Source organism: Triticum dicoccoides, chromosome 2B (assembly GCF_002162155.2).
Source record: "Triticum dicoccoides isolate Atlit2015 ecotype Zavitan chromosome 2B, WEW_v2.0, whole genome shotgun sequence".
NCBI classification, from domain to species: Eukaryota; Viridiplantae; Streptophyta; class Magnoliopsida; order Poales; family Poaceae; genus Triticum; species Triticum dicoccoides.
Genome location: NC_041383.1, coordinates 967,927 through 976,868, shown reverse-complemented (window position 1 = coordinate 976,868; position 8,942 = coordinate 967,927). Strand labels below are relative to the sequence as shown.

The following is an 8,942-nucleotide window of genomic DNA, read 5'->3' as shown; positions in this document are numbered from 1 at the left end:
GGGGGGGACATATGTGTAAGTTTCAAGAAAAAGATTAAAACAATTTCCACTGATATTTATAAATTTGTTATATATATAAGCTAGACAAAAATATAAATTTGTGGGCTGCAAAAAGCAACTCTGTTTTGATGCACATATTTGACCTTTTTTGTCTGTACACCACAACTGAAAAGTTGTATCTATGAAAAAATTACATTGTACATGCTACACATCTATATGTACATGTGTAGTTTTTCCACAACTATGTAGGATTTCAAAGTATTGTTTTTGCTTGTTTTATTAAAAGAAAGGACTTCATGTAGCTTTTGTTCTGTTTCGATCTTTCAGTGGTTGAAGCCATTATTTTCATCCTTGAAGTACAACCACCATGTAATCAGCATGTGAATTCAGTGGTTGGCTAGCATGAAATTAGCAAATAGAGATTAGGGGAAATAAAGGCGAGAAGTCTTGACGGAGACTTGAAGTGAAAACGAAGTGATTTTAAGCTTCAAAAGAGATAGTCCTATTCAGAAAAAAACAGGACACATGCTTGTACTCCTTTTATGCCAACTCCTTACTTAATTTCCAAAATATCGGGTTAAAGTGCCGAACATGAAAAAATATTTAAAAATGATTATTTGCCTTTACTTCCTTTTCACTTTATTTGTTGCTTCACTTTATGTTTTCCCTTTCCATATTTCCGCCATGCCAAATACCGCGTACTTAGCTTCACCACGCGCTATACAGATCCTAGCCACGTTACCGGAAGAACTATTTTGTCGACTAAGTTTAATTTCCGCTGGTATCATTTAAATGCCTACGGATCTAATAAGTAATGGTTGGAAAGTGACATCAAAATTATAAATTACCGCACATTAAGAGGAAATTAGAGACACCATCATTCTCTTTATTGTGAAAATTATAAATTGCTGCATATTAAGAGGAAATTGCCCTTCCTTCCAGAGTTCACTCTAGGTGAAGTGTTAGTGTTAAGTACAACTGCCTCCACAATTCCCTTTAATCAGCAGAATCATGGACACTCCACACACAACATGTTGATGAGAAGTGATTGATGCTTGATTGGCCTGTTAAACAGAGCCTTAAAGAAAGGAGAAAAAAGAAAAAAGAAGAAGTTGTTGCTCAATAGTCAGAGGTTGGATGGCTTGCTTGTGTATTAAAAACAGGCAGCTACATACGGCTGTTGCCTTTCCTGTAAGTTGCAGCTAGCTATGCCACTACTTTATGTGTGCTTGCAGCTGCTTGCTGCTGCTGGTGGTGTGTGTGTGTGTGTGGTGTGTACTGGTAGCAGTAGGCAGCAGCAGCAGTAGTAGCCTAGTAGTGGAGATGGTGTAAGCAACTGCTCCACACTCCCCCAAAGATCTCTCTCTCTCTCTCTCTAACTAACCACCCTCTCTCTCTAACTAACCTCTCTCTCTCTCTTCCCTGAAATGGAATTTTGGCATGATCTCATTAATGGAGGCCTTGATGATCACAAGATAGATTCTCATCATAATATTATTTTTTTGTTTTCTTGGGTATGAATTTTCTTTTATGTATAGTTGAGGGTAGCTAGCTAGCTAGAGTGGCTAGTATGTATGTATGTTGTAGTGGACATGTCTACCACCTTCCATGATGTCAATTGTCATGGACAGTTTGGCAGCAGCATGATTTGTGCCCAAACAAATCAGGAAGAGATATGTGCATCCACACAAAGTCCTTGTGCCCATTCAAGCAGTAGGCAGCTGCTTCTACGGCACCTTCTTTGCTCTTCAGCTGCGTCAAACAAAACTCCAATGGCCAACTTATGAGCCCTGCAATTTGCTCATGATTATCATTTATCTCACATCACCTTCTCCTCCTCCTTGCTTGCCATGCACTCCCAGCTCCGTCACCGCGACCGCGTAATAGCCCGCGGGTGATACAACATGCTCATATTCAGTAATTGATCAGCATATATATATACCATAAGAGAAATGTCAAAGATTGGGACTATCTTCCCTTATGTTTGAAACACTTTGAATTCCTTTTTGAACTTCACATAGTTGGGACTATCTTGTAGATGATGCTAAACATCCCAACAATTAACTTTTCAACTATCATTGCTGGAGCAGCAGTCAGTAGATGTGGACACATTGTAAGAAGCATTTTTTAAAAAGCCATTGCCATCCGTTGACTTGTGCAGGGGATGGGGGCATTAGTACATGTTACATTAGTATATAGAATACAATCAATCAGGCCGACAGGAAGAACTTGTCATAATGAGATCATCAGGACTGGCTCTGCACTTAGCTCAACACTTGGGTTGGGTTGGGTGGGGTGGTGTTTTGACTTGGGCAATGCAATGTGTTGTGCATTGGCACTAGCACCACTCCCATGTTCGCCTCCATGATTGGGTTAGATCCTAGCTGGACTAATCGGACATGATTAGTGGGATCAGAAGCTCGTGACGCGTGTCGCCGTACCACAGACCGTTATTTAGGGTTCATGAAACCTTGGGGCAGATCATATTATTTAACAGAACACCACACGTTGCGGGGGAATATTATCCAAAACGTCTATATCACAAATGGAACACAATTCCGAAACATTACATGACCCCGCCCCAATCTTTTGGCTTGAATTTCCATTTGGTTTCATCCTTATTCAACGAAACAAATCGCGTTGCAAGATGTAACTATCTCAGGGGATATTATCTGAAACTTCTATATCACAAACGGAACACAATTCTGAAATGCAACCTATGCGGAACCACATGACATTACACCCCCACCCGTAACTCGGCTCGAGATCAACCCTAGTCACACAAAATGTATCCATTAATTTGCACAACATTTCTATATGGTCTGACCCCCTGCTACAACAGATATCACCAATCTTTTGGGTGTTCCGTACACCCGCCCCAACTACAACAGACCCCCCAACTTTTTGTGTTCCCAATGTTAATAGGTGTTTCAAGCAATGCATGAAACAAATCAATAAGAAATGAAAATAATAATCCAAATAGAACAACAACAACAACAACATTTGCCGATTCGGCCAACCCAATTTTTTTAATCCCCAATGTAAGAGATCATCATGCCCTCGGGTGTAGCTCTGCGAGCCTCGACGAGGATGCCAGAAATCAAAAGTGTGCCATGTCGCCTCACCACGCCACAAGCATTGGCGCCTGGACCGTCGGCGGGAACCGAGGACTGGCCCTGCTCAACCTGCCCAATGTTTCCTGCCAAGTCAAGATTGCTTGGGGTCGGCGCGTTGGCTTTCCAAGACCTCAAGATGTTTGTTGCAGATGTTCATGGTGCGGCCGTTCAGCAGGCCATGGTTCCAGAGCTTGATCATAAGGACCCGCCAGCACCTGTTCATCCAGCATGTGAAATTATAGATCAGGCCATGGGTATGCTGTGTGAGGCATTCACAGCTGCAGCTCTCTAAACCGGTCGTTTACCATCGCAGTCTAGGGTTCTGCACAAGTTCCTGTCCATGCTGATGGGTGAACGCCTCGCAAGCCCAAGGTACATGACCATCGGCTAATATCCTGCAGTTAACCTTTTCGATGTGAGAAATGGAACGTGTACCTCAGGGATGCAAGCAAACAGGATGTACCACATTTATTAGTTCCACGGGCTCTTATCTACCAAACAAAAAATGTAATCAAGCAGGGTGGAGCACGACTATTAGTTTCAGCACCTGTTTGCTATGAAGAGAATGCAACAGATATCATAATTCAAACTTTACAAGCGTAAGTATTCATCATCTGGACATCTTGGGGCCTTCTGTGCCATCTAGTTTTAGTAAAATTGTGAGAGCAGTGCTCTAAGTCCTTGTTAAAGAAATTTCAGTGACAGATGGTATAACTAAGTATCCCATTAATAATACTTTAATATGAGCTATTACTTCAAAGTTTATGATCATAGAAGTAATACTGCTTCAGATATATATCAGATTCAGCAGGCAAAACTAAGCAAAAATTTGGTTCTTCTAAACTATGTTTTTCTCATCACAGAGTTTATAGGAATAATAATGATTAAAACATGACTAACGAGTAAAAACTACTAGAATCGGTTTGCCACAGCCCAAGCTGTGTACCACCGAAAATAATAAATAGTTGCTGCAAGTCAAATTTCTCCTATGTACGGTGATAGAACTAAGAAGGAAATGCTGGGGATAGGCCTGACCTCTGTCTCCGCTTAAACGAATTCCACATATGCATGATATGCTTCTCCTCTTTCGCAACATCAGAAAAACCACCAAGCAGCTGCATATGTACTCAGCAAAGTTAAAATAATCAGAATCAAATATTTTATAAAGGAATCGACTGAGCTCAGGTGAATGTGGAAGCATTCTCTAGAAAATAATCAGAATGTTCCAAGTTTCTGCATGAGCAGAGCAAGAGGATTACAACATCTTACCGTCCTATCTTCGAAGTCAGCGATGTCATGATCAAGTTCGTCTTCGCTGTCATGATCCGAGTAAAGTACGTCCAGCTCCATTCTCTAGAAAATGTAAAGCCACAGACAAGCTAAATTTCAGTTGCAGGGCACAAAATCACAATACAAGTGAGTACATTTGTATAAACTGACATCAGCAAGTTTTCATAAAAAGAACATTGGAAAATTTAATATTGTCATGCTTCATCTAGAAACACCAGTGTTGGCCATTACACCAGTGTTGGCCATTAAACTGATAGATCTACAAGTCACTAGTAAAAATGTAGTATCAACAGAACACTCATATGCTTCTAGATGTAAACGATATAACCACGCCTAATGCACATTGCGCAGCTACAATGCTCTCACTTAGTCACCATGGTAGCATGGAGAACTTTCTTGGAGGACAATCAAACGATTATTTTGTCTTCTACTTAATTCACTTAAATAGAACAGTAAGGGGGACAATAACTACTACTCCCTCTGTAAAATAATATTAGACGTTTTAGGTCACTAGGTCACTTTAGTTTACAGAGGGAATACTTTCCACCAACCTCTGCTAGTGACTGAACTCAATATGCAGAAAATAGAGATGAAATTATAGACACAAAGGTTCAACTATAGTTTCCCCATATGCGATATACACCTGAAGCAGCATCAGGCAGTCATAAAATGAAGTGCAAATAAATTGTTTAAATATCCTCCATATGCGCAGGTGTTACACTGCAGACATAAATATGCATGTACGTCCGCTTCAATAGGTACATGCGACCAGAGAAGTGAAAGTCCAATTTAAAACAAGCATACACAAAAAGATAACTGAGTGTTGCGTGATTTCATTCACCTGTGCCTTCTGAGAATGGAAGAACTCGCGTTTTTTCAGCAGCGCAAGACTGTCAGATGGTATAAGCACAAACAAACAAGTTAGTTGAACAGCTTCAATCAGAAGAGCCCCAAGGAACAATTCAATGGTAACAGCATATCAAGAACATAAGCAGAATACCTGGGGTCATCTAGATCAACCGGGAGCTTCCTTGCCCTATCAGACTGTAGAGCTGTTCGTTCTGGTACATTGATCCCTGAAAATATAGAATACATCAGGAAAATCCGCGAAAATTATGGGCAACATCAGGAACAATATATGCAACAGATTTCAGGCAATATACGAATCGGTTATCCACCAGAACAAGGAAAAGAGAGTAAAATGTGGACAGGACACCCTGACACTAGGGAGTGCCAGAGCACAAGAAAAACAGAAATCCAGGCAATATTGTAGGTTTTCCTCTGCATGCTAGCAGAATTATAATGACAAATCTACAATTAACCAGTTCACAAGACACCAGACAGTAGCTAGTCAGGAGACTTTGCTAAAAAAAGCTAGTCAGGAGACCATATCGACCACAATCAACACTGAGGTAAAGGTTGACATTGCTGAACCTTCTAGGGTTCCTAGCATGCTGCAGTGCAGGAAGTGTTTAGAAAACTGTTTGGAGGTTGGTTTGGGATTAGGATGGGGCGTGGGAGAAGAACTCGCATTTGGGTCTGCAATCTGACAGGATACTCGACAGCAAGTCCAACACAAAACTTAGACAATATTTTGAGGGTTGGTGAAACAGGGCTGACGATAGTGGCAAATAAGGGCAAGGTTTTAGAGATGGGTGCACTGAAATAACAGGCTTAATTGGTGACAAACTGAGGACCCTGACAACATTCGATAGCATATAATTTGTTTTCTCAAGGAACAAGCATCAAACATGATAAGAAATGTGAAACATTTCAACCGACTGAATACTGGATAATAGATCAGAGATACTATTAGTGTTTCCACTTGGATGTAGTTTGTTCAATATACCAAGAGCCCATTATATGTGAAACGTACCATTTTCCTTTGGGACATAATCCACCACAGACCCGTCCTGGGCATCTTTCGATGATCCTGATTCAGTCATTTCTGCAGGTGGAGGAACTGTATTTCGTGGTGATCTTGGTTCCACAATATCTTGGTCCACAGGCATGGTCATTCCAGGTGATCCTAATTCCGTGATATGTGGATATACATCCTTCGTCTTCTCAGTTGTCGTTTCTGATATTTTACACCTTTTAAACCTTGATGATCTGACAGAACAAAGTTAGGAAAACTGGGCAGAGAATTTAGAATTGTTGAAAGTAATGGAGTATGAGCGCACCGGTAGAAAAATACTCTACTGCCTGGATCATTTCCTGCAACAGTCAGAAGCTGGGAAATAAAGAGAGAATTAGCTTTCCCAATTTAAAGCAGTATTTTTTTATGAAAATGGAGCTTTAAAGCCAGGCATGTCAAAATTATGCCCAGATCATGTGGGTCAGGATCCTAACCGATCCCAGCTAACTTAAAAGGCAAGGGTGCACCCAAATTGGGCCAATTGGGTGTAGCCTTGAATTTTGGATTCAAAGAAAGCAAAACAAAGCTAGGACCAATATTGAGAGTGTATTAGTGTAACATCCATACGAATGTTATACTTGAAACACTACTAAAGTACTGAATTCAGCGACAATGTTTCCAAATATACCAACATCATTTTGCTTCTCAGTTAATGGATGGTGAGTGCATCCAACATCCTTTATCACAACTTACCTCTTCTCTCCTGGCAGCAATCTTCAGACTAACATTAACAGCTTGGTACTCTTTAGATACCTGTGTCGATAAGAAAAAAGAGCTAATTATCAAACAGTGCGACTGAAAAGGATTTTGCAATGGAGATTTCAGAGGATAACGAACCCAGAACTCGAAGCGGAATAGGTCATGTGACGAGGTTAAATGACATTCCAGACCCTAGTATCACAATAAAAATCACAATAAGAGATATGGCTCTAGTATCACAACGAAAAGTAAAAGGCTATTGATTTTAACAAAAAGATGAAGTGGAACTATGGAGAAAGAAAACAAAAGCAGAATTTCCTGAGTAGAAAGATAAACATCACTGTCATGGTGCAAAACAACAAGAAAATATTTTCTTTACTCATAAATGTAGCAAGTGAGATAATCTTTAGAACCGTCACTTAGCAGCAACTGGAGACATATGGGTATATGACATAAGCTAAACAAAATGAATCTTGCTTCAGATTTTACCTTGAAGCTTCCACATGGTACCAAGCAAAAAGAGCAAGTAAAGTCTTCTGTAACTGGTAAGAAGGAATAAATGTATCAATAAGAAATAACTTGTAGCAAAAAACAGGTAAAACAGGAAACAACATTCTGGATCTTGACCATGAACAGCAGTCAAAGAAAGCACCAACATATGACAAATCAGATGCAGCTTGATGTCAGAAAGACGCACAACAAACTAGAGATTTCTTGCCAAAAAATATATTTTCTACGACGTTTTCCTTTAGCTTCAAAAAGCATACTTCCGCAGCAAAATCACTAAAATTGGTAATGAAATGACGACTTCAACTTCAGCACCATGTGTAAAACAGAAATTTAACAGCATAAACTGTCTAGTAGTTTACTTTCTTGTATATGAATACACACAAACATGTACATAATGGATACCAAAGTAAGCTATCTTGTCTTGCAGTTCTTCGGGGATATTATCACATCACAAATACTCCCTCTGTCTCAAAATAAGTGTCTCAACCTTGTACTAACTTCAGTACAAAGTTGTACTAAAGTTGAGACACTTACTTTGGGACGGAGGTAGTATTTTGACACAATACAAACTTAGTAGCATAAATCAAAAAGTTGCCACAATGCTGGTACTACTTCAGGTTCTTGAGTCAATGTGGAGTTTGCTATGGCAAAGGCGGTTCTTAAATATTCCATGCAAAATAGGTATCAACACTTTAGTCAGATCAAACAAACTCATGATACCAAAGTCAGATTGGTTAAGTTTAGACTTAGAATACAGAGTCCTAATTTCTTAGCCTTCGGTTGAATTGAAGCTCTTTTGAAGCTAAGCAAGAAAACACACACTCAACTCTTTACATTTTTATTTTGTCCCTGCCTTTATATCTTAGTTTCTGCTATTCGCCCTCTCTCAGCGCCTGTTGTTCATCTCCTCCCAGCCTAATTTGTTCCCCAACCAAACCACAAGTCACAACTAAAATATCCTTACCCACATACACAACATGGATACAAAGAAAAGTCACTAGTTTCCATCCAAACAAAGATACAAAAAGTGGATATGGGAAAAGCATTGGACATGGGACAGATGGCAATACATGATGCAAACAAGTGACACTGAAAAGAGACCAAGGCGGAGATAGAGAGAGAGAGAGAGAGAGAGAGAACAAACCTTCCCTTTTGTACAAATTTTTGTAGTACTTGTAGTTAAAGAGCACATTGCCTGTTCGTAACCTGTAGAAACAACATTTACAGTGAAATTTGGTATATAAAAGTTGAAGTGTATTTGACAAAAAATGGAACCCAACTACTCAAGCAAGGTGCAAACATGTGACAACTAGGCCTGGTGTAACCCATGGGTACGCCCAACCAGGTTCCAGGATATGCTGACTTCTCACTTGTGCCTGCGCTCAAGGCTATGTAGTATGTACCGCACC

At 39.9% G+C, this 8,942-nt stretch overlaps 1 protein-coding gene across 3 annotated transcripts in view; it reads right to left on the bottom strand.

The window, feature by feature from the left end:
- Positions 1-2,767: 2,767 nt before the first annotated feature.
- LOC119361624 (polycomb group protein EMF2B-like) overlaps positions 2,768-8,942 on the bottom strand; it is a 13,601-nt gene continuing 7,426 nt past the window's right edge. For 2 of the 3 annotated variants that reach the window (XM_037626751.1, XM_037626750.1), the window contains exons 12-23: positions 8,678-8,739; positions 7,513-7,565; positions 7,162-7,215; positions 7,018-7,077; positions 6,590-6,639; positions 6,283-6,518; positions 5,407-5,482; positions 5,248-5,296; positions 4,386-4,469; positions 4,152-4,231; positions 3,422-3,511; positions 2,768-3,331 (exon numbers count right to left, since the gene is read on the bottom strand). In XM_037626751.1, coding sequence (XP_037482648.1) covers positions 3,208-3,331; positions 3,422-3,511; positions 4,152-4,231; positions 4,386-4,469; positions 5,248-5,296; positions 5,407-5,482; positions 6,283-6,518; positions 6,590-6,639; positions 7,018-7,077; positions 7,162-7,215; positions 7,513-7,565; positions 8,678-8,739 — 1,018 coding nt within the window. In that variant the 3' untranslated portion in view covers positions 2,768-3,207. The remainder of the gene's footprint in view (positions 3,332-3,421; positions 3,512-4,151; positions 4,232-4,385; positions 4,470-5,247; positions 5,297-5,406; positions 5,483-6,282; positions 6,519-6,589; positions 6,640-7,017; positions 7,078-7,161; positions 7,216-7,512; positions 7,566-8,677; positions 8,740-8,942) is intronic. The other variant, XM_037626752.1, reaches the window with a different exon arrangement.